Genomic DNA, 25,418 nt, shown 5'->3' on the forward strand with positions numbered 1-25,418 from the left:
TTTAGCTTCGTATTAGGTGATGAGCATAGGGTACTAGGCGGCTCCATGATCTCGTGGCCAAGATCTGGACCGTCAAGTGAAAGTGAAAACGTTGAGGAAATATAGAAAGGAAGGGAAAACAAAAATCTAACAATCAGCATTTGGGTATATCTGCAATTAAAAAACAAAGTTATTACTATCGGAGATCGCCGGAGATGTACACGTGGTTAGGCAAAGCAGCATTTAATCGGTCGACTTGGGAATGTTTTTCGACGCGAGATTTTAGAACTAATTCCCTGCGCTAATCTAAATTTATAGATAATGGGCACTGTATCATTTTTTAACAGCAATAATGCACCTATTTCAGACTCTTATCATACTCAACAACTGAAGATTAGAGCACAGTATTCGAATTTTAAAGATAATTATTAAAATTGTTCTTGATTGAAATACTTCATTGATTACATTTTACGGCACTTAAATAGTGTGTTTCTTTCACATATCCCAAGAATTATCTCGAGTCATTTTCTGTAGTTTAGAAAACGTATTTTTTAAATATGATTCATACAAACGGAAAAGGATAAATTTACCACTGTGCATTGCTTTCGAGTTCGAATCCAGTCCGAATGTTTGAATGTTGCGTTTATCACACCAGCTTGAGTGCTTCATAAATCACATCGTTTGACGTTTGCTGTCAAATTCGCCGCATTGGTTTTCTCGTTTTTTTCGTTCACCACAACCCCTTGTGATTCAGACGAAGAAGCGTGTTTTCTGGTAAATTCCGGCTGTAATTTTCCTGCTCGTACAATGGTGTCTCTCAATCCCGTTCGCATTCTGAAACACGAAGCCGAGGAGGAAAAGGGTGAAATTGCCCGTCTGTCGTCATTCGTGGGCGCCATCGCCATCGGTGACCTCGTGAAAAGCACCCTCGGTCCGAAGGGCATGGACAAGATATTGGTCGCTAATGGTCGCAATGCCGGACAGATTGAGGTAACGAACGATGGGGCGACGATTCTGCGTGCGGTCGGTGTGGACAACCCGGCAGCGAAAATTCTCGTCGATATGTCACGAGTGCAGGATGACGAGGTTGGAGATGGTACCACATCCGTCACGGTGTTTGCCTCCGAGCTGATACGGGAGGCGGAGAAACTGGTGGAACAGAAGCTCCACCCACAGACGATCGTTGCCGGATGGCGTCAGGCGACGGAAGTGGCCCGTACCGCACTGCAGGGAGCTGCCACCGACAACTCAGCCAACCAGGAACGTTTCCGGGAAGATTTGCTAAACATTGCCCGTACAACACTGAGCTCGAAGATTCTGTCCCAACACAAAGAACAATTCGCAAAGCTGGCTGTCGATGCGGTATTGCGTCTGAAGGGATCCGGTTCACTAACGGCTATCCAACGCATCAAGAAACTCGGCGGCTGTTTGGAGGAATCGTTCCTGGACGATGGTTTCCTGCTGGACAAAAAACCCGGTGTCCATCAACCGAAGACGGTGAAGAACGCCAACATTCTGATCGCTAACACACCGATGGACACGGACAAGATTAAGGTGTTCGGTTCCTCGATAAAGGTCGACTCGATGAGCCAGATTGCCGAGCTGGAGGGAGCCGAGAAGGAAAAGATGAAGCAAAAGGTGGACAAGATCCTAGCGCACAACATCAACGTGTTTATCAACCGTCAGCTGATCTACAACTACCCGGAGCAGCTGTTTGCCGATGCGGGCGTGATGGCCATCGAGCATGCCGATTTCGACGGTATCGAACGGTTGGCCCTTGTGACCGGAGGTGAAATTGTGTCCACGTTTGATAATCCCGATCTGGTGAAGTTGGGCAAATGCGACCTGATCGAGCAGGTAATGATCGGCGAAGACACACTGTTGCGCTTCTCGGGCGTCCAGCTCGGCGAAGCTTGTACGGTCGTCATCCGTGGTGCGACACAGCAAATCATCGACGAGGCGGAACGTTCGTTGCACGATGCCCTTTGTGTCCTGGCCGCTACCGTGAAGGAATCGCGCGTTGTTTATGGAGGCGGTTGCTCTGAGACGCTGATGGCAACGGCCGTCTTCAAACTGGCCGCCGAAACTGCCGGCAAGGAAGCGATGGCTATCGAATCGTTTGGCCGTGCCCTGATGCAGCTGCCGACGATTATCGCCGACAATGCCGGATACGATTCGGCCCAGCTCGTGTCGGAACTGCGGGCCGCACATTCCCAGGGTAAACACACGATGGGACTGGACATGAACGGCGGTAAGGTGGGCTGCATGAAGGAGCTGGGAATCACGGAATCGTTTGCCGTGAAGCGACAGGTGTTAATGTCGGCTGCCGAAGCGGCCGAAATGATTCTGCGTGTTGACAACATCTTAAAGAGTGCTCCACGTCGCCGCGTACCGGATCGTGGCTATTGCTAGAAGCACAGCTTACCATTTTCGTCGGAATCTTCGTGCATTTGTTTCCGTTCATTTTATACCATCTCCTTTCTGTTTTTGTGCACCGTTCGATTAGACCCCAAACTTTGCATCTCGTAGCAAGGATGGTTTCATCATTTGCATCATTGCATTATTAACGCTCTCATCCTTTTTCTTTGCACGCGTATCGTATTAACCACCAGTTCCATGTCGTGAACTCACTTCAATTGCCTTCGTACTGCAAAAGGACGTTTATCAAACACTTACTAACATGTTTATCCCTTTGAGGGAGCATCTGCGTCAAGGAATACTCTGTCTGGCGCAAGGAAAACGAATAAAATCATTTAATAACTATCTATTTGATACATTGGTTGAGTTTAGAGGAATACGAAAGAAGACGTTTCATGTGGGTGTGCTCATGATCTTTACCATTAGCAGATGATGGGGGAGAAGTTCTAAATTTTGGGCACTTCTAGAATGCGGGTCGAGGTTCAGAATAAGGATTGAAATAGTAATCGATGCTTTTGAGTGAATATTGTCATAATTTACTTCACCTGTAACCTTTTTCCATCAATTCATTGCATTTAATAGATACAAACATACTGCGAAATTAATCCTGACCACCCTCAGCGGCGGATCAAACGGTAAGTGGAGTAGGCGGTCATTTAACAACAGAGTAAATTTATAGCAAAACATTTTACGAAGAACGTAAAAAATTGAACAAAAATATCCTCCAATTTTGCTCGAAAACCGCCGAAAGGTATGCAATGTTGAAACACTAACTTTCCATACAAACCAGCTGTTTTCATATTTATGTGAGAGCGATCGCCAGCGCAAGTGAGATGGATGAAATGGGAAGTCTCCCTCATCTCGCGCTCAAAATTTCCGTCGGCTGGATCGAAATTTCTATACAAAGCCAGCTGTTTTCAGATCTCCTACACCAAGAGAGCATGTATTAGCGAGAGGTAACATGTATGCCCCCATATTTTGTCAAGTGGGCCATCACTACGCATACCATCAAAGTCATGAGCACCATCGGTTGTGTAAGTGAGATGAAGTGAGATGAGATGTTGATGGTATGCGTAGTGATGGCCTAGGCCATCTTGATTTCTACGCCATTGTGTAAATTTTCGCACCGACAATGGTTGTTTTTCGGCAAAAACGGGTTGCTCTGCGTACCAATAACTGCAATAAGTTATTTTTGTTTCTTCCCGCGCTTGTACGCTACGCACGATAAGCGATCCTTGTAGCCAACGAAAAGGCGTATCGTTCACCGTGGATCAAAGCTGGAAAAAGAAGGAGGATTACACGAAGCTGAAACGTCCTTCCGGGCAACTCGGGTCTGTGGTATTGTGCCCACGTCCGCGGCGATCAGGGACAGCGGTGGTATCCTTGCTGCATTACGTAAGAAACGATCTGCTGCAGCGAACCAACTGTCGAGACTTTAAGGTGATAACATCCCGCAAGCCGTATGTGAAAGTTCTGTCCCACAATCAATCACCAACAGGCCGGCGTTTTTGCGTAGATACAAAACGCAACCCGGGTAAAAATGAACCGATAGAATCGCACGATCTGCGGCGGGTGATGAAGACAATCTTGTGCAATCATTCGGTGATTGGTGTCCCGATAACGTTTCTGGCTACTATGGAACAATCGGTGGTTCGGTGCCGGTCGTGGGTGTGATCTTGCGCGATCTGGTCGTGTGTGTCTTCTTTGCCGAGATTGGATTTTACTACGTGCATCGATTCTTGCACCTCAAGCCACTGTACAAACTGGTGCATAAAAAGCACCACGAATGGACGGCACCGTTTGCTTGGACAGCTATGTACTGCCATCCGATCGGGCACATCATCAGCAAACATGATCCCGCCAATGATCGGCATACAGCTCATGAAGGCGCACATCTTCACCACTGCCATCTGGTTTCCGTTGGTAATCCTTAACACGATTCGGGATCATTGTGGCTACCATTTGCCGTTCTTTCCCAGCTCCGAGTCCCACGATTATCATCACGCGAAGTATGAATCATCAAGCCAAACTGCTGTATGAGGGATATTCTTGCACAGCTTTATATGAATGTTTGTTGTATGTCTACAGATTTACTGGGTGCTTCGGAACGTTCGGGTATCTCGATTGGTTGCACGGGACGGACACAACGTTCCGGAAGTCAAAGCAGCACCAGCGTCATCGTACACTTTGGGGCATTAAATCGGCCCGAGAATTTTAGCCGGATAGTTAATCCGAAGCCACCTGTTTGCTATCCAAAGCTTACGAGTGAGGGTGGTAAGGAATACCTCGTACTAAATCATCCATCGTTGTTTCGTCTTCCTAGCTGTTCTATTTAATTACAAACTCATGTATTCAATAAAACCGTTTGTGGGCTCTTCAACCAATACGAAGAATGCTAGGAAGCATAGAAACAATTCGGCATTTTACTTGGACCTTTTCTCTACTCATTTGCTAAACATTTATAATAAACTCATTTCCGATTTTTTGGTGTATACATTGTAATTTTCAACAAGCGGTAAGTATTTGATTTTGATTTATTTTAAACTTTACCACGTAAGTTTTCAACCAGCATACCCGGGTATTCCAAACGTTTTGTACGGAGCATGACGTTCCTCTTCTGCTTCTTTTCTTGTTGTACATATTTTTGAGTCAAATTCCATGGATTTAAAATTTAAAAAGGAATCGTTAGTTTTATCATAACACAAAAAACATAATGAATGAATCGAATAAATTTTAGATATGCAAAATATACAAACCAGCTGTTTTGATATTTCTGTGAGAGCGATCGCCAGCGCAAGTGAGATGGATGAAATGAGAAGTCTCCCTCATCTCGCGCTCAAAATTTCCGTCGGCTGGATCGAAATTTCTATACAAAACTAGCTGTTTTCAGATTTCCTACACCAAGAGAGCATGTATTAGCTAGAGGTAACATTTATTCCCCTCCAGTGTGCATATTTTGTCACTTGGGCCATCACTACCCATACCATCAAACTCATCTCACTTCATCTCACTTACACAACCGATGGTGCTCATGACTTTGGTGGTATGCGTAGTGATGGCCCACTTGACAAAATATGGGGGCATACATGTTACCTCTAGCTAATACATGCTCTCTTGGTGTAGGAGATCTGAAAACAGCTGGTTTTGTATAGAAATTTCGATTCAGCCGCCGGCGATTTTGAGCGCGAGATGAGGGAGACTTCTCATTTCATCCATCTCACTTGCGCTGGCGATCGCTCTCACGGGTTTGACAGTATGCAATGCAACAGTGATGGGCAAATTTATTCCACGCTGCAGTATCGGAAATCTGAAAACAATTGTGTGCGCGGCAACGGTATAATGGTTTTCACTGTCCTTCCCCCAATCCAGTCCTTAAAACCTCACGTATTTAGATCAACAGAAAAGCTAAATGCCAATGGAATACAATTTTTTCAACTTATTCATTTTATTGGCCTAAATATTGTGATGATCATATCACTAGTGGGCGCCGTCGTATGTGTCTCTCGTTGTGTTAAAATATTGTCGAAAATCAGCCTTAAATGAATTGCTACTGTAAAGCTTCCAAATCCCTTCGATATTCTACCTACATAATATTATTTGTATTACCCCAAAAACAGCATGTGCTCAATTCTTACTCAACTCATTGCACCTAGTCACTAGAAAGTGGTAACGTTTAGTATTATTTCAAAACTCGTGCTTCGATGAGTGTTCTTAAATTAGTCCAAATAAGGCAAGATAACACTATCAATCACATCGTTCTTACGATGCCACTGATAGTGATGCACGTTTTCTCGCACTATTATGTGCAACCGGCCACTTTCTTCGAGAGTTTTAAGTCCTATTAAATCCTCAGTATAAATTTCACTGTCATGCAACGGTACCACGTCGTACGATTGATTGTAAAAGCTAAAATGACTAGATTCCCACGGCGTAATAACGCCATCGTCCGGTCCGCCGATCAACACCAACCGGTCCAGCCGCATGAGCGTGTCACGGAATTGAGTAGAATTGACGGAGAAAATGCGGTTGTTAACGTATGGCAAGAAGATGCTAAACTCCTCGAACAGCGCCTGGTGGTGTGGATCGTTCCAGTAGTTGGCCACAGACGTGTGTTGTCCGACGTAGGTGTAAAATAGTTGGTATGCCGTTTTAGCAACCAGCGCGGGGAATATTAAATGCAAAAAGTCGTCTAAAACAGAAAGATTCCGATTAGGGACGTTGAAAATCGATCCAATCGTGGAGAATTACCTCCAAATTGGCCAGCCTGTGGGGAGCTTAGTGAGATGAACGTTTTAACACAATGGTCCGGATATGTTTGAAGAACCGCCCGCCCGAGAAGTCCACCCTGAGAATAGCCGATCATGTTGATGCCCTCTTCGGGATGTAGATCACAGATAGCTTTTAGATTGGTTTGTGCTTCCAACACCTGATGCCAGGCATTTTCCAAGCTAGACCATCCACCGAACCGTTGAAAGTTGTACACAACCGTATCGGGATGAATCTACGAGCGAAGTAATTAAATCAGTATCAGTCCTCGCTGTTTAGTTACGCACCGGACTATACATACCTCCTGAATCCGCTCCACCAAGTGATTCATACTATCTGCGCCGGTGAGAATGCCATGATAGATGAAAACTGGTCGATAAGCCATTATTAGGCTTGTTTTTAATATCAATACAATTACACCCAGTGTTGCGAACATTGTTCGTGATAACAGAACACTTCCCTGTCGATAGTACTATCTTATGAGTTAATTGCGAAGGCACGGGTTCGATGTTTTACTCCGTTGTTTATCAGTTTCCTGCAAGTTGAAACATTTAATTAGTTCAATTGTTTTGAAAGGAACCCACAAATCACTCACTGCAAGATGATTTAGAAAATCACAAATTAGGATTTTCTATAAGGGATGGGTTTCGAAGTTTGTGTAAATACGTGTATAAATAATGTATGCAGCTCGCTGTACTACAAATTTATTCCTACTTTATCCAATTATTCGGACACAATTGCATTAATTTGCCTCCATTTCGTTTGATTTCCTGCGTCACATAGAGTAAGCCTTTGTTTTGGTTTGCTTTGCCAGTGTGTGAGTTTCACATTATGCGTCCGTATACGGTACAGTGTTCAAGCGTTCAAATGGGATGATTATTCGAAAAAGGCAATATGTTATTATGTCTGATGATATTGATATGATGATATTGAAGATGATATTGGAAATATCGTAATTTAATTTGGCATATATTCAAACAATTCACTTTATAAAATGTGATATTTCTCCATGTATTTTTACTACACAGAACGAACATTTTCGAATGAGAATTTACCCTTTGTTTCATGAAATATTTCATATGAAAGATTTTGAAATCTTTCCGGTCGATAAAAAACAAACCCTTCAGGGCAGCGGCGGATCAAACGGTAGGCGTAGTAGGCGGTCACCTAGTGCCTCGCCGTGTTGGGGGCCCCAACTGTCTAACTGCCAAACTATGGTCTAGCCTCCCCGTGTCGAGTGATTTTTAGAAAAAGGCAAAGAAAACTGATTTCTACTCCATTGTGTAGATTTTCGCACCGACAATGGTTGTTTTTCGGCAAAAAACGGATTGCTTTGCGTACGAATAACTGCAATAAGTTCTTTTTGCTTCATCCCGCACTTGTACGCTACGCACGATAAGCGATCCTTGTAGCCAACGAAAAGGCGTATCAAAGCAAGGCCGTGGATCAAAGCTGGAAAAAGAAGGAGGATTACACGAAGCTGAAACGTCCTTCCGGGGTCTGTGGTATTGTGCCTACGTCCGCGGCGATCAGGAACAGTGGTGCTTTTCTTTGCTGCATTACGCAAGAAACGATCTGCTGCAGCGAACCAACTGTCGAGACTTTTAGGCGATAACATCCCGCAAGCCGTATGTGAAAGTTCTGTCCCACAATCAATCACCAACAGGCCGGCGTTTTTGCGTAGATACAAAACGCAACCCGGGTAAAAATGAACCGATAGAATCGCACGATCTGCGGCGGGTGATGAAGACAATCTTGTGCAATCAAACGGTGATTGGTGTCCCGATAACGTTTGCTGGCTACTATGGAACAATCCGTGATTCGGTGCCGGTCGTGAGTGTGATCTTGCGCGATCTTGTCGTGTGTGTTTATATGGAGCATGACGTTCCTCTTCTGCTTCTTTTCTGTATTTATTTTCGAGTCAAATTCCATGGATTTAAAATTTAAAAAGGAATCGTTAGTTTTATCATAACACAAAACACATAATGAATGAATCGAATAAATTTTAGATAAGCAAAATATACAAACCAACTGATTTCATATTTCCCCCAACTATTATTGCAAGGTCAAACCCGTGAGAGCGATCGCCAGCGTAAGTGAGATGGATGAAATGGGAAGTCTCCCTCATCTCGCGCTCAAAATCGCCGGCGGCTGGATCGAAATTTCTAAACAAAACCAGCTGTTTTCAGATTTCCTACACCAAGAGAGCATGTATTAGCAAGAGGTAACATGTATGCCCCCATATTTTGTCAAGTGGGCCATCACTACGCATACCATCAAAGTCATGAGCACCATCGGTTGTGTAAGTGAGATGAAGTGAGATGAGATGTTGATGGTATGCGTAGTGATGGCCCAAGTGACAAAATATGCACACTGGAGGGGCATACATGTTACCTCTCGCTAATACATGCTCTCTTGGTGTAGGAAATCTGAAAACAGCTAGTTTTGTATAGAAATTTCGATCCAGCCGCCGGAAATTTTGAGCGCGAGATGAGGGAGACTTCCCATTTCATCCATCTCACTTGCGCTGGCGATCGCTCTCACAGAAATATGAAATCAGTTGGTTTGTATATTTTGCATATCTAAAATTTATTCGATTCATTCATTATGTTTTTTGTGTTATGATAAAACTAACGATTCCTTTTTAAATTTTAAATCCATGGAATTTGACTCAAAAATATGTACAATAAGAAAAGAAGCAGAAGAGGAACGTCATGCTCCATACAAAATGTATGTAACACCCGGGTATGCTGGTTGAAAACTTACGTGGTAACGTATAAAATAAATCAAAATCAAATACTTACCGCTTGTTGAAAATTACAATGTATACACCAAAAAATCGGAAATGAGTTTATTATCAATGTTTAGCAAATGAGTAGAGAAAAGGTCCCAGTAAAATGCCGAATTGTTTCTATGTTTCCTAGCATTATTCGTATTGGTTGAAGAGCCCCCAAACGGTTTTAATGAATACATGAGTTTGTAATTAAATAGAACAGCTAGAAAGACGAAACAACGATGGTTGTTTTGGAACGAGGTATTCCTTACCACCCGCACTCGTAAGCTTTGGATGGCAAACTGGTGGCTTCGGATTAACTATCCGGATACAACTCTCGGGCCGATTTAATGCCCCAAAGTGTACGATGACGCTGGTGCTGCTTTGACTTCCGGAACCTTGTGTCCGTCCCATGCAACCAATCGAGATACCCGAACGTTCCAAAGCACTCAGTAAATCTGTAGACATACAACAAACATTCATATAAAGCTGTGCAAGAATATCCCTCATACAGCAGTTTGGCTTGATGATTCATACTTCGCGTGATGATGATCGTGGTACTCGGAGCTGGGATAGAACGGCAAATGGTAGCCACAATGATCCCGAATCGTGTTAAAGATTACCAACGGAAACCAGATGGCAGTGGTGAAGATGTGCGCCTTCATGAGCTGTATGCCGATCATTGGCGGGATCATGTTTGCTGATGATGTGCCCGATCGGATGGCAGTACATAGCGGACGAAGCAAACGGTGCCCGTCCATTCGTTGTGCTTTTTATGCACCAGTTTGTACAGTGGCTTGAGGTGCAACAATCGATGCACGTAGTAAAATCCAATCTCGGCAAAGAAGACACACACGACCAGATCGCGCAAGATCACACCGAGCTACACCGAGGGTAGCGTGCGTACGTCCGGCACCGAATCACGGATTGTTCCATAGTAGCCAGCAAACGTTATCGGGACACCAATCACCGTTTGATTGCACAAGATTGTCTTCATCCCCCGCCGCAGATCGTGCGATTCTATCGGTTCATTTTTACCCGGGTTGCGTTTTGTATCTACGCAAAAACGCCGGCCTGTTGGTGATTGATTGTGGAACAGAACTTTCACATACGGCTTGCGGGATGTTATCGCCTAAAAGTCTCGACAGTTGGTTCGCTGCAGCAGATCGTTTCTTGCGTAATGCAGCAAAGAAAAGCACCACTGTTCCTGATCGCCGCGGATGTGGGCACAATACCACAGACCCGAGTTGCCCGGAAGGACGTTTCAGCTTCGTGTAATCCTCCTTCTTTTTCCAGCTTTGATCCACGGTGAACGATACGCCTTTTCGTTGGCTACAAGGATCGCTTATCGTGCGTAGCGTACAAGCGCGGGATGAAGAAAAAATAACTTATTGCAGTTATTGGTACGCAGAGCAACCCGTTTTTGCCGAAAAACAACCATTGTCGGTGCGAAAATTTACACAATGGCGTAGAAATCAAGATGGCCTAGGCCATCACTACGCATACCATCAACATCTCATCTCACTTCATCTCACTTACACAACCGATGGTGCTCATGAGTTTGATGGTATGCGTAGTGATGGCCCACTTGACAAAATATGGGGGCATACATGTTACCTCTTGCTAATACATGCTCTCTTGGTGTAGGAAATCTGAAAACAGCTGGTTTTGTATAGAAATTTCGATCCAGCCGCCGGCGATTTTGAGCGCGAGATGAGGGAGACTTCCCATTTCATCCATCTCACTTGCGCTGGCGATCGCTCTCACGGGTTTGACAGTATGCAATGCAACAGTGATGGGCAAATTTATTCCACGCTGCAGTATCGGAAATCTGAAAACAATTGTGTGCCGGCAACGGTACAGTGGTTTTTCGCAGTTGACCTGCTGATTTTGTCACTTGACAAATTTGTCAGCATTTTGTCAACTCTCGTGGCCTAATGGATCGAAGAAAACATGGTCAATTGTTGCAAAAAAGTTCAGTAAGTAAAAGCTCACCACAGAAACCAACCGTTTTTTTATTCATGGTCTTAAACATCAACATGAAAAGAAAAAGGATTCTAGGAAATTTCGATGATTGTTTGTGGATTCGTAAATGTACGTAAATCGTAGAAAATGTGATCCAAGTAGTGGCGTTATGGTTCTCCTTAGCGCACAGGGCTATGCAACAGAACTCTGAGGTGTGCGCAAGGGAGCTTTCTTTCCGAGACTTTGCTGGTGTTGTTAAATCATGTTTGAAGTACACCTCCCTAACACCGATAATGGCGTAGCAAAATTATAGGCCCCCCTTAAAAAATTCCGTCATCCATTATCCATAGTCATCCATTATCCATTGCAAACTATCAGCTAGATTGAAATGCTAGGTACGAAATAAGAACAATTTCTTGTGCAGATATGTTATTTTATTTCAGTTATTTTCCAAAAGTTACAAAATATTCCTTTCCATTATCCCTTTCTTCGCACATGCTGGTAAGAAACTTTTGGTTGATATAATCCAACATCTCCGTACAATGGGCAATCGCTTTCCTTCTTTAACATTATTGTAGCAGCTGGTTAGGGAGTGTTTATCCGCGCACCTTGCACACTTGTCTGCTTAAAACAGTTATTTGGAATAACTGCATGAATAATATCGCAATCGAACAGCGCTCAAGATGTACATCGTAATGGATAAATTATGAAGCGTTTAACCGAACATTGTTGACACCTTTACGTTACCGTTACGTTTCGCAAAACTTCCGGCTATTTCCCTCCCATTTATTCTACGTATCGTTTGTTCCATGTTGTAGCTTTTACTTGTGTAGCATCGATTCTTTTGGTTGCTCTATTTACATTACCTATGCTCATCTTGTATTATCACTATCCCCAACTATAATAGCCTGATACTACTTCAAAGGTAGTATCTTGTATTAATCATTTCGGGTTTTTCTTTTGTTATCTCTCTGGCTATTCTATAAAAAAGACACACTACTGTATATGTTTGAAGTTTAATATTTTTCTGCTTTCTTTGTTGTTACGTTTCATGAAGAGTACATATTTTTAGCTCCCTTGTCTGTTTTCTCCTTTTTTATGTAAATTTCTTTATAATCTGTCGGCTAACGTTATGTTTTAGTGTTAGGATTTATTAATGTTTTTATTTTAATTGTTTCAATGCTAGAAAATCTCAAAACTAAAACAAATATGTTTTAAAATTTGTTTTTTCTGTTAAAATAACAAATTTGATACGCTTTAAACTGTTTGAATAGGTAGAACAATCTGATAATAACAATATTAAAATTAATTAATTTGTGGCATTTATCTTTTTGACAGATTTTTTTTAACAACAAAATAGAAACAAACTACGTTACAACCAAAACAATTTCAATTAGTATATATAATACGTAAAATAAAAGCTTAATCTTTTAAACTCACATTCTCTGTGGATTTATTTTATCAACTTCATATATGTTTAAGAAGAACCCCACGAGCTATAGAGCGGTTCCAACGTTTAATCCAAGCGATGAAACGTTCGCTATTTAGTTATTACATTTAAAAAGCTCGATGAGTAATGATTATTTTGAATGTTGATAGTAACGGTGTAATAGCTTTATAGTATAGTTGTATTTTGATCCTGTTAGTTACCGTCTCTCATTGGCAAGATGTAGCACTAGTCCAAACGATGTTTCTGGCTACACAGCATCTTTTCCAAGCTGTTGGTTTTAAATGCTTCTATCTCTTGAAAGTGCTACGGTTTGTTTATCTCATTTTGATGACTGTTGAATCATTGTATGGTTGTATTTTGTTTTCTCTGTCCCCTTTAAAGCTTTTGATGATTATTTCTCGAGTTTAGTTTTACGTAACACTTTGCGAAATGCACACCCAGAGTACCAAGTTTGATCTGCAAGTTTGATATCATTGTTTCTTATAGCGAGTACGGAAGGTTATAGCAATTTTAAGTTATGAAAGTATTGAAGAACAACTTTAACAGTCTTCTAAAAAAACAAAAAAAAAATAAGCTAACTAACATTACAAAAGAAAATGAAAAAGCAAACGAATAGAAAAACAAAAGAGATAAGGAAACAAATAAGAAAATATTGTTAAACAAAATGGTTCTAATTAAGTTTGGATTATCTAGACCAAACCAGAATGATAAAATCAATGAAATTGAGTTGTTCGTCGAGCTTTAAATGTAAGTTTACTTAAAAAAAGAAAGGTTTATCCATCATGTTTAAAGTGGCATTAATGGGCGATCAACGGCTTTTCTGTTTTATGGTTCAAAATAGATACATTGGGGCAACAAATGGAAGTATTCATCGTCTACACTGGACACAATCAATTATTATGTACATCCATTGGTGTAACAAAATTTGATTTAACATTAAATACTTTAAGCATTCTACACAACATGTCAAGGGGGTTTTCTTTGATTTGTGCTACTTCAAACAAATCTTTGTTAAAACCTATACCTCCTCTAGTTACACTTTATATTCTAAATACGACTAATAGAACTCTGATCAAAAAAGCGAAACAAAACGCCAGCAAAAAGTAGGTATGGTACTTTATGTTTCAATCGTTTCATTTGTTAAATATATTCTTACGCTACGTTTTTGGATGATAGTTCAAAGATGAAACACGTTAGTTTATTTGTAACTATTTTGTAAGCCATCCAGCATCCACTATAAATAACAAATCCTTCCTTAATCCGCATGTCCCCCATCTGTCTACCACCATTTTGATTCACTTGGTTGTTTTTGTTTCCGTTTTCGTTTTAAATGCTTTACTTATCGTTCGTTTATTGTTTCCGTTTCCGTAGTTAATCTGTGTACTTTTTTCACTTTTGTATTTGCTCAAAAACCAGACTAGAATTATTATGCCGTTTTTTAAAAAATGCACCTATATAGCGTTCTATTAAACTTACATGCAATCATTAGAAACGGAGGCGCATTTACGTTTAAGAAATATGTGGCAACAATCACTATGACGTGTCAATTATATATATGTTTTGTTGCTGCAATGCGTGTTAGTATAACTAATGAAATTTAGTTGTCAGTAGCTTAGCTTTAGTTCCTTCGATTGGACCACCACCATTGGCAACAAATGGACGTGGATGCAAATGATACAACTTCTCTCTAATATGACCCTACTGTACCTTCTCATCCGATGCATGGAAATGATGTTTTTTTTATTGTACATTTTTTATATCAATTAAACTAAAAAAAAGACCTGCTGACGCGTTTGATGATACCGTTGATCGTTTTGTGTTTGTTTCTGTTGATGTCTTTTGTGCTACTCAATTATATTTCCATCTGCACACAATTGGTTCCACATACTTACCGAACCGCAGCAGTGTTCCTTTTTTTGTGTTGCTTACTACTATTTTACGAAAGTTTAAATCGTTATAAACCGATCTTACTGCTAGCTGCTACCACTATCTGTTTTGCTGGTTTTATGGCTTCTTTTGTTTTGATCTTCCTTATCTTGTTTATTAACTTGTTGTTTTCCTTTCATAAATTTTTGCATACTTTTTCACACACAAACTCACACAACCACAGACACACATACGCTTTGCTACAGAAAAGGCACAGATCGATTTTCTTTCCACTTTCCACTGTTTCACACTTTCAACCACCATCGTTTAGTGTTTAAATCGCATTGTGTATTGTTTATGAAACTCTTTTCGCGATCGTACTTTTATGACTTTCTCTTGCTTGTTTGATTTTGATTTATTACGCTTTTTTTCCAAACGCTCTGTATTCCATTGCGGGGAAAGCTTTTAACTGATAACAATATCAAAAGGAAAGCAAGGTGAGAAAAAACAGAACACAAATTAAGGAACCGTGTGGTGGACAATTTTTGTAACAGACAGGCAGGCACAACAATCTCACCAAATACCTGCCGCTTCTTGAATGTCCTGATTCCGGTCATTTCCCACGCAATTTCCACGCCAAAAGCGCGCTATTTTTAGCCGCCAAATCAACTAAGCCATGCCGCGCGCCGGTCGGAACTGGTCGTGCCAATTGGGTTCAAGAATGAACGCTGATGGTTTCGGGGTTGTGGTGGGTGCTTCCTTCTTTGTTGCATTGAACCAAATATTAATCAATCTTTCAACGATTTGGCCTGTCTTGATTTTCACGTGACGGTGACCAATTTTTTATTTTATTTTTCCCTCTTCGATTTCGATTACGAACTGCTTCCAAATGTTGGCCGGAAATGGCACCTCAAACGACACGTTGCACAGTAAGTGATGGGGGAAAAAACGTAAAAAGCGAATCGGGTGTGTGTGCGTGTTTTTTTTTCTTTTGATTTCCACTTTTTATTTGAAGGTCCTGACGTTTCTGATGATAATCGCTTTTCAATTTCCTGTGCGCCTGTTCGCTCTCCCCCCAAAATGGACACGGAAGCGACGGCCAACAACCAACACAACACGGAGCAACGAACTGTTGGATGGGCAAACAAGGAATAAAAAAAACACCAAAACAAATGCAAACAAACCAACCGATTCCGTGAAGCCTGGAACGGAAGCTCGGAGCGATGTCACCGTACGAAATTTGCGCCAGCACAGCAAATATCCTATTGCCATCGGAAAAACGGATTTCCCTTCCCGCTCCGCGAGGAACCGGGGTCAAATCGGGGAAAAAGCTAAAATGGACCGCGGTCCAAATCGACCGATCCGGACTGATGAAGTTGAAGGGATTATATTTGGAGTGGATTAAAATGATGGTAAAAGGCAAACCGCACAGGGTAATCACGCACTATCGATGGAAGGGAAAATTTGTAAGTCATAATAGAAGAGCACTCTTACATTAGTAAAATGATGGGGACTTTAAAATACGGGAAATAAGGTTATTTTTATTGAGTTTTCCAGTGGTCGGATGTAAAGTCGGGATTAACTCAACTTCCACACAGGATATTTCAATTCCAGTTTTAGCTCTCTGTACGTTGTATGGTTAATTTTCCTATTGAATTGATGAATTCATGAATCCTCCGTAGCCAAGGACTGACTATTCGGCTACGTGGTACAATAAGTCGAAACGGCCAGGCCGTTCTAACGAAAAAAAAGGTCTGTTGTATCCAGATTACTCTAGACCAGCAATGTCGATTTCAAAGTAGTCCAGAATATTTCGAAGCTGTTGAGAGCAGTTCGGAGTACCGAAGTAGGCACTGGATTGTATTTGGGAAGTCAAAAACAGGGTTTCCAGCCTCGATGCCGAAGTATTTATTTAATTTCTATTATGACGGCAATGCCGTATTTTCAACACCGCTTGTGTTGAGCGATAATAACAAGTGGCACAAGGCATTTCCTCCTTGCGATTTGCCTTATCCCGGGCATGCTCGGTCGTACTGGTAGTTGGAATCCCATCACTTCTTCAGACAAATCTAAACGTTCACAGGAATCGATCGCTTGATCGCACGATCTTTTAGGCTCAAGATTCTAACAGTACTAGGTGTCACCCTGTGTCACCACCCAGGAATGTTCAAACTGCCGGATCATCAAGCTTACACGGTCGAATCAATGAACAGAGTTCGACACATAAGCAAAATGAAGTCCTGTCCCAGTTTTAAGCCCATTCGACTCATCGCACGAACGGCCTGACTCGGCAAACAGGACACCAAAAAGGCAGCACTATCGCTAAACTGGATTATCCTGGTAAGAAGGATGTACCATTCGGGAAAGGTTACTTTCGGTTGGCATTTTTGGGCGGAAAGCGCAAACAACAACAAGAATGTGACGACGGAAAGACTCATCCCTCCCCCCCCTGGGAAATGGAAGATCGAACTGAAGAATGGACCGAAAAATTGCAAACACACGCAGCAAAAGGAAATGCCTGATAATTGAATAATTGGGGAAGGAATTTTCGGATGTCGAGCGAAATGGCACAGCTAAGCCATGGGAAAACCCAGGGAAACTGGGGAAAAGCCACGAAAAGAAAACATGCGGCATAAGTACGATGATCCCACCAATTGATGGGGTGGGGGAGGTAGGGCATCGATTGATTGTTGCGTTTTGTGTCTGTTGTCTATTAGCAAACAAATAAAAAAAATAAAGGCAAGATAGATGGAGTCCGAAGGATAGGAAAACAACGACAAACAGCAACAGCAAAAAAAAGAAAGCAATGGAACAACGCAAATGGAAACAAAAATTATACCAATCCAATCACCGCCGCCATCATCAACTTTACCATCAATTTTGGGATGGTTTTTTTTTGTTGCTCTTTTTGTCCGGGACTGTCCACAGCGGCCCCAGCCACAGGACCATCAGAATGAGCACCCCCGAATCTTCGACGCCAGGATAAACATTTCGTTGTAAGGGAAAGCGTTTTCCGGAAAACGGGCGGATACTGGATTGTTAATTGAAAATTCCACAAGCCCAATTCTTTATCGTTTTGCTGTTTCCTGATTTCCTCCAGCCGTTTTTTTTTTGGTTTTGGCAGCAAATCCTTTGATTGTACCAATCACAAACCAACCACCGTAGTCAGTGCGTGCGAGTGCGTGCGGCGGTTAAGTTTTATGGGTTCTTATCCGGGGTTTTTTTTCGGGAGTTGGTCGTTTTTTTAACAACAACAAAAGAGAAGCAGAAAAAAACTCCATACTACAATTGAACGAATTTCGGCGAATTAATTGGCTTGGAGTTGGGGCGAAGATTGATATTTGGGTAGTTTGGCTTTTACGCTACTTTCCACGCAGTCATCATTTTTCCTGTGGTGTAATGGGATGGAGGAGGGTGGAAAAGGTAATCGTATGTTTGGGTTTGTTTGTTTTTTTTTTTACTGTTTTTGTTTTTATTTCATTGATATCGATGAGCAACAAAATTACAAAATGTTTAAACACGAATCGGGCTTTTAAATTAAGATACGTTACGAAAATTATACTATTAGGTGTGGCACGGAAAAAAGAGAAAGTATTGAAGTTAAGTAATAATAGTAAAAGAAGGAAGAAATAATAATAATCAAATATAAAGACAACAAAAACAAAACATGAAAAAGGAACAATATAAAAGGAAGCTAACAAAACATTATAGAAGAAGTCTTCATTTGTCTTTTTGACACAGGGCACAAAGGCATTATAATAAAGCAAAGAAAATTAAATTATTTCGTTTACCATCATATTGCATAACCACATAATCAATAAAATTATAATTAAACTATAAAAAAACGAATAAGTTTCCATTTATAAATAAACTAAACTGAATGTTCCGCATTGTTGCCTATTGGTTTTTGCACATGGTTTGAATGCCTTTGCTTTTCCTAGTCGAATGCCACACGAAATTGTTGAATGGTGATAGTTGCAACACCGAGCAAACTAAAAATAAAATTCTATTAAATAAAACATTTAGATAAGTAACATAAAATCGTCGTCTATACGCACTAAACACATAACGTACATATACAGGCAATGCACAACATAAAAAAAACACAGAACAAGAGGAGGTAATGCACAGACTAACATACTAATTCAAAACACAGAACATACTAACTAAACGCTAGGAAAAAAGCTCACAGTAGAGCTGAGCAGAATCTTATTTCTTTAGAAGATAAGGAGAGAAAAACATACAAAAACACTAACAAATTTAACACGAGCAGAAAATATTAAAAGTGAATGATTAGAAAATGTGTCTTTTGTCGTTTACATGATCTCCCTGTCGTAAACATACGAGTACGAATGAAAGAGCGAATGAAGAGAAGAGTAATAAACTTGCCAACCACGTACGTACGCACGCAAGATAGTACACTTTTCGGCTAGTATAATTATATAAAAATGGTGAACGGACTTGCACTGTCTCTCTCAACCGTTTTGTTTGCTATAAAATGAAAAATGCACATCAATTTTGATTAAAAAACTATCCTTCCTTTAGCTGATGCATTTTGTCTATCTTCGTTCTGCTCTGCAAAAGAGCACGAACAAATATCATTACCGTCGATCGTTTCCGGTTGCAAATCATGATTTTCAAATAACTTTAGCATTTCGCAAGTAACTGTAGCACAGAATGCTACGCTTTCCACACCTGCTGGCCTCTAGCCTCTAGGACAATCAGAAAACGTAGCGTTTCGTTGGGAAAATGGATGAAAAAGTGAGAAAAAACGGAGCCTGCCAGTGTGGAAAAGACGCGGTGGAAAGGAATTCTCATTTCCTTTGCATACATTTGCGAGTGAAGTTCCGATCGAGACTTCCTACTGCTGCTGCTCGACTCGACACTACGACTCGATGATGGATAGTTTTCCTTACTTCCTGCTACCCAAAATACGCTAAAGTTGTAGAGCATAGTTCATCGGCTTTTTATAAAGCCAGGTCTTGGTAGTTCGATGCACTAGATTACCATTGCTTCCCGGTCTTCTCTGTGTGTGTTTGTGTGCGTGTTTTGTTCTTGCTACCAGGCGGTTTTCCTTTTTTTTTGTGAATTAATCGCACTCTCGGCTCGCCTTTTCTAAGTCGCACTTTCACAGCTTAACACGTTTATGTCTTTTTTTTTTGGGGGGTCTCAACTTGATTGCTCAGTAGAAGAACGTGGAATCTTGAAACCTGCTACCGCCGCCGTCTTATGTATTTATGCTACATTTGATTTTTAACTTTCAACTTTTCCTTACTTTGTTTCCGCCCTATCTTTTCCGCAATCGCATTCACCACACCACAAGTACCCGAACCCCGAAACGATCTGCCACAACCATCTTGTTCCAATTGTGGCAAGGTAACTTGCACATCTTAGGGCAAAGAACAGCAGGGTAACAGCTCCATTCATATGTGTTCTATCGGCACAACTGTGTTTCAATGTACATTTTAACTTTCAAGTCCTCACATTCGCAAGGTGGAAAAGTTAATTTTCCAACAACGCGGCGCCTGTATTCGGAAACTTTTCCCTCGAACTCTCGAATTACCAGCGACAACTTCCTGCTCGTACAGGTGGGCGGGTTGGTACACCTCGTGAAAAAACGTGAATTCTTTTCCCTTTCCTATCCCTCCTCTCACACCGTATGTCCTTCCGTTGTCGCACACGGGGAAACCATTGAGTCGAGAATTCATTCCAATCAGGAACACACCGAAAATTGTCCCCTATGGAGCAAAATGTTGGTACGTGGTGCGTGTTGTATTTTTTTTTTTTCGTTGGTGTTTTATTTACGTTTGTGAATTTTTGCCGTAAATTCGGATGGTTCCATTCCGACCACCAATTACTTACGGATGGAGACAATAGCAAAACGGCAAAAAAGCAGCAGTCGTAGCGCACTCCAGTCGAAGCCAGTCGTGAACCATTCTAATCGAAAGCCCAAACTTCTGGAAATGTTGGTCAAACGTAGAAAGTGCCAAAATCAACCATACGAAGGTGGTGGTGGTGGTTGATTGAATGACGACTTGGGTTGCGTGTGGTTTCGTTGCAGTTGTTTTCACCACGTTCTGCCAGTTTGGCACACGGCAGTGGCTCGGATCGAGAAAGTCCCCGAAAATTGCCCCGGCAAGACAAATAAAAGCAATCAAATTATAGAAACATCTACCAAAACACAGAACTGGTAACAGTGGTTTTGTTACACCGTTTTCGTGTGGTGGCATTCATTATGCTGAGCTACACCAGAAACTCGTGGTTAGTAGTTAACGATGATAACATATACGCGCGCTTTTGTCGTCTTGTTGTCTACAGAGAGTTTGATAAAGCTAAAGAAGTACATTAAAAAAAAAACACAACATACAATTAACTTTACTAACTAAACGTACGCTAATATGATAGCAGCAATTTACATTGCCTTTCGTCTTTTGTTTCGTGACAAGTTTTACTTTACGATAAATGTTTTTTGTTTGTTGTTGTTTGGTTACTTAAAGTAAACTCCCGCACTGCTTGTGGTCTTTTTGGTTGCACCTTTTGCAAACAATCCATACACTTCGCATTCGTCTTCGTTCGCTTATTGGTTCTATTTTATGTAGCATAGCTGCACCGTTGTTTGCTTCGAAGAAACAATTCGAAAACGCTGCATACAAACTATTTGGTATCCGGGAGGGACCGCTTACTGCTTCCTTATCTCTCCCGCTCGTTTGCTGAGTCCACAACGTCAAGTGAACTGAATCTTAGTTGTCACTGTATTGTCCAATTGCAAACGGCAATTTAGTTTGATTTCGTAACCTCACAGACCTTATTTACTCCTAGTACATGATAAGAGGCGGTAAGAAAACAAGAATACTTCAACGCCGCTAAACGGAAACTAAAGATAACCAAAGTTAATAGTTTTTGTTTACGGAACAATAGAGTGTGATAGCGGTTATAAATGCATACTAACATTTCAATTACCAAGAAATTATATAAAACAATACGAATTTTCGCAAACAACAACGCAGAAAGGTGTGAAAGAAAACCAGAACGATATCATTTGCTCGTTGTGCAACGTGAATAAGAAATATGTTGTCGAACGACACTATTCAGTAGAGTTTTCTTTTATGTTTGTTATAAAATTCGCAGTAAGTAATAATTCAAAACACACACAGTCATGCACGTCTTGTAACATGCACACATGCTCCCGGCCGTTAGATGATAGATCCAATATACGCCTTTGCTTCGATAACTATAACTAGCAATAAAAATATAACGTTAACTGCAGTGTCATAATTCGTACAACCTTTTTCCGAGACGGAAGAAGATCGTTACAACTGTGTTCTGCTTGCTGTGCGGCCAGACATCCGTTAATGCTTCGTTGCCCAGTAGCAAGCTTTTACGCTATCGTCTAACGTTTGACATATATGATCCATTGTACAAAAAAAGTGTTATATTACATACCGCCGCTATTGGTAAGAGTTCATTACGGGGGGTTTTTCCTATTCGCAATTGGGTACCCCCCTTCTTTTATCACCATACGCGATATGGTTGTGCTGTCTGGTGTATCCACTGCCGCTTCATTGAACGTTTGATAATATATTGTATGTAAATAGGGATACACACACACACTCTCACACGCCCCATTTCTTCCTAGTTTTGATTTATGGTTTTGGTAAGACTTTCTTCCACCCTTCTTGTGTGGTTTCATGTGCGTGCGGCTTTTCTTCTGCGATTGGTTCCAGTTGCGTTATTGTGTTTGTTATGAATATTCTTAACAAAAATATCCCTACTATTTTGAAGCTTCGGAGTCTTCCACACGCTGCGCATTTCCACTACATGGGGTGCACTTTGATCCATTCGGTTTGTGTCTTTTTTCTTCGCTAAATTGTGATTTATGTTTGTTTGTTTGTTTTTTTTAGTAGTCGTACGTCGACTTACGTTACGTAGAACACAATGTTTGAAATCACACGTGTTTTGGTCACAGTTTTGCCTTCCGTTTGCCATCGGTTTGCGTACAGCTTGCGTTATGAGGTTGCCCTTTGCTGCATGCAAAACCGGAAAGTTATTTGCGTGCTCCTAATCCCTACTCAAATTCATTATCGTGCCAGTCCACTCTAGCCCATTCCGGTAGTTCCGTTTCGTACTCCCAGCCAGGACCCTGCAGAAAGTAATAGAAGAGGAAAAACGATGAACAATCAGTTGCGCATTCGACTGAGTTGCATTTTAGTAGTAATTAGTACATATTTAGGAGAATGAGCATCTTATGAGCTTTTGATCCATTTGATTGTCAGTATTTTATCACTATTTATTGGCCGTATTTGATCACTTTTTTATGACGTGTGATCAAACATTCCACAGATTGTACTGGGGAGCTTTGAAACGAACATAAAATGCTGCTCGTGACGATTGCGAATGACGCCGAACGTTACGATCCATCACGGTGTGTACACCGCATTGGACGTAATTTGTTTGTGCCGGTGCTACAGAAAGGATTAGTGGAACCATCTGGGTTTTGTTTTCAACTTAGTCATCAGCAATGTGCCGCGAGAACCGGAGATTACTACCAATGGTCGTCCAATGGTTTTGTCCCAACTTACCCACCGACGAGGGCGAACGACATTAAAATGTGCTAGAGAATGGTGATTAAACAGCACGGAAGAATGGCGACCAAAAAAAAAAAAAACAAAGGGGGACATGGACATGCTTATGATGCGAACGGTATCCGTTTGGATTTTACGCCTATGTGACCGCGCATAAACAAATGTATGTGAAATGATAATTTCCTGCTGCCATTGCGCTGCCTGCTGCTCGTATTTCGTATTTCTCGGCAGCAAATCGTTTAACCACCACCGGCTGACATAACCGTGTGCGCACAAAATGAGTGGCCAACGAAAATGACATCGAAAAGTATAACAAGCAAAAAGGAAAACCATAATGAAACAAAACACAATGCTACGCCGGGAAACCACAAAGCTGGTCATCAACTGGTTATTCGTACAAATGGTGCAAACATGCGTTCAACCGGCGTGGGGAACGTGGGGATTATAAAGCGGGAGGTGAGTGTCATGATGGATATGCACGGGTAGCCACGGTGGTGATGATAAGCGAACAATTCAGTAAAACCCGTCGAGAGGACGACGTTCATCCCTTTTTCATATTCACGACAGACGCGCACGTCATCCGTGACACGCGAATGTGTCGCCGTGGTGTCCGAGGAGCTCTTGCTGCTTAATTTTCTCTCCAGGGTTCTTCTTTTCCACCCAAGCTCCCACACCACACCAAGGAGTGTAAATGAAGAATTTAAATCATCATTGTGCATTGGGTTGTTGATTTAATAAATTTATTTTTCACCATTCATTCGGAACCATACTTCTGGATGATAATGCGGAAATGAACGCGCCCATTGTTGTGGCACAAGGACTTTCTGTTTTTTTTATAATTCAGCGTTGAATAGAAACGAAACGATTGGTTGAGTCCATAGTTAATCTACCAATCCATTAACCTTTTTGCCATCTTGGGTACAAAAGAAATGAATTATTTATGAAAACCGACTGAAGAAAGCTCACATTGCTCGCAACGGAGCAAATACGATGGAACCAAAAAATCAAACAATACACAATTAAAACCGTCAACTATTGTTCACCAACAAACAACATTCGGGCTAGGTAGTAATCGTTATCGTTAATAGCATTACAAACTACCACTTTACCTTGTACTTCCAGGCGTGCAGATACATGACCAAATCCTGTGGCTTCGGATCACGGTAGCGCACTTTGCATTCGTAGCAGTGTTTGTCGGTTGTCATTTTATCGGGATTAAAGGCTAAGTCGGGCGATTCGTGTCCTGTTTGGGTGGCGACGGTAACCTGTGGTTGCGGTTCCGCAAGAAAGAGAATAAAAAAGCGATGAAAAAAAAAATGAATAACCAACATGAGATTGGCGCGGGACATTGGTTATTGTAGCAATACAACAGAAAAACCCAAACAAACGCTTTGCTTTATACGCAGAGCAGCTTATATTAGAGGATAACAATAACGTGGCACATCTTCTCACAAAACAAACACTCACACACTAAGCCTGCTAGATGATATTTGTATGTACAGACAAACACACGCGTGCAGTACAACATTCCTTTAGGTGGAGAGGGTCAACTTGTTCGATTTGATACCGGTCGAACGTACGGGGTGAAACAAACGGACACTCTCCTGCTACGAGACACACTTGTTAATGCGGCGCTGTAGCCTGGTACTGGTAAAGCTACGACGGGGATTTAGGGACTTTGCAGTGGCCGGGCCGGCCGGGTGGATTGTGGATTAGTGAGGAACAAAAAACACTGGTGAAGGATACTACGTAGGTGTTGGGTAGCATACAAGATGCACAGCCTGCTACGAACATACGCGAAGGAGCAAACGCAAACCGATAATTGGATTCGGTGATTATATGATTCAACAACTATCATGAAAGATTAGGAGGTTGCCAAGGAAGCAATTTTGGTTAATGCATTTTTAAACTTAATAATTCACCGCCGGTGTCTCACGCCACACACACACACAGGCCGTAACCGGCCTAGGAGTAGCGCGGCTCGGTTGGGAATAGTAGTACCACACTGGCATGAAATGGGTACCGGTACCATTGCTGTACATGGTGGTTGGGGCACTGGGGTTACGCGATGTTGTTGCAGGATTACACAGGTACAAGCAATCTATGTGAACGTTTTTGG

General features: G+C 41.6%; 4 protein-coding genes and 1 pseudogene across 5 annotated transcripts in view; 2 read left to right on the top strand and 3 right to left on the bottom strand.

The window, feature by feature from the left end:
- Positions 1-718: 718 nt before the first annotated feature.
- On the top strand, positions 719-2,740 carry LOC128301251 (T-complex protein 1 subunit beta). Its single transcript, XM_053037633.1, has one exon. It carries the CDS (start codon positions 787-789, stop codon positions 2,389-2,391), a length of 1,605 nt encoding a protein of 534 aa, XP_052893593.1. The 5' UTR covers positions 719-786; the 3' UTR covers positions 2,392-2,740.
- Positions 2,741-3,480: 740 nt separating this feature from the next.
- Positions 3,481-4,825, top strand: LOC128304301 (fatty acid hydroxylase domain-containing protein 2-like). The gene is made up of 2 exons (XM_053041473.1): positions 3,481-4,406; positions 4,486-4,825. Exons 1-2 carry the CDS (start codon positions 4,249-4,251, stop codon positions 4,613-4,615), a joined length of 288 nt encoding a protein of 95 aa, XP_052897433.1. The 5' UTR covers positions 3,481-4,248; the 3' UTR covers positions 4,616-4,825.
- A 1,027-nt stretch (positions 4,826-5,852) lies between these two features.
- Positions 5,853-7,421, bottom strand: LOC128303580 (lysosomal thioesterase PPT2 homolog). Its single transcript, XM_053040573.1, has 4 exons — positions 7,259-7,421; positions 6,965-7,198; positions 6,646-6,898; positions 5,853-6,586 (listed from the first exon to the last, which is right to left on the bottom strand). Exons 2-4 carry the CDS (start codon positions 7,097-7,099, stop codon positions 6,114-6,116), a joined length of 861 nt encoding a protein of 286 aa, XP_052896533.1. The 5' UTR covers positions 7,100-7,198; positions 7,259-7,421; the 3' UTR covers positions 5,853-6,113.
- A 2,074-nt stretch (positions 7,422-9,495) lies between these two features.
- LOC128300715 (fatty acid hydroxylase domain-containing protein 2-like) lies at positions 9,496-12,277 on the bottom strand (annotated as a pseudogene).
- A 5,919-nt stretch (positions 12,278-18,196) lies between these two features.
- LOC128305776 (pseudouridylate synthase RPUSD2) overlaps positions 18,197-25,418 on the bottom strand; it is a 95,458-nt gene continuing 88,236 nt past the window's right edge. The window contains exons 11-12 of one of the 2 annotated variants that reach the window (XM_053043380.1): positions 24,409-24,564; positions 18,197-22,857 (exon numbers count right to left, since the gene is read on the bottom strand). In XM_053043380.1, coding sequence (XP_052899340.1) covers positions 22,783-22,857; positions 24,409-24,564 — 231 coding nt within the window. In that variant the 3' untranslated portion in view covers positions 18,197-22,782. The remainder of the gene's footprint in view (positions 22,858-24,408; positions 24,565-25,418) is intronic. The other variant, XM_053043381.1, reaches the window with a different exon arrangement.

This window comes from Anopheles moucheti, chromosome 3 (assembly GCF_943734755.1).
Source record: "Anopheles moucheti chromosome 3, idAnoMoucSN_F20_07, whole genome shotgun sequence".
Lineage (NCBI taxonomy): Eukaryota > Metazoa > Arthropoda > Insecta > Diptera > Culicidae > Anopheles > Anopheles moucheti.

Bases quoted from the DNA above. Each gene is read 5' to 3' on its own strand.
- LOC128301251 (XM_053037633.1), top strand. From the start codon at position 787: ATGGTGTCTCTCAATCCCGTTCGCATTCTGAAACACGAAGCCGAGGAG.
- LOC128304301 (XM_053041473.1), top strand. From the start codon at position 4,249: ATGATCCCGCCAATGATCGGCATACAGCTCATGAAGGCGCACATCTTC. The intron at 4,407-4,485 runs GTATGAATCATC...GTATGTCTACAG, and splicing joins CACGATTATCATCACGCGAA to ATTTACTGGGTGCTTCGGAA.
- LOC128303580 (XM_053040573.1), bottom strand. From the start codon at position 7,099: ATGTTCGCAACACTGGGTGTAATTGTATTGATATTAAAAACAAGCCTA. The intron at 6,899-6,964 runs GTATGTATAGTC...CTTCGCTCGTAG, and splicing joins TGGTGGAGCGGATTCAGGAG to ATTCATCCCGATACGGTTGT. The intron at 6,587-6,645 runs GTAATTCTCCAC...TTTCTGTTTTAG, and splicing joins ACAGGCTGGCCAATTTGGAG to ACGACTTTTTGCATTTAATA.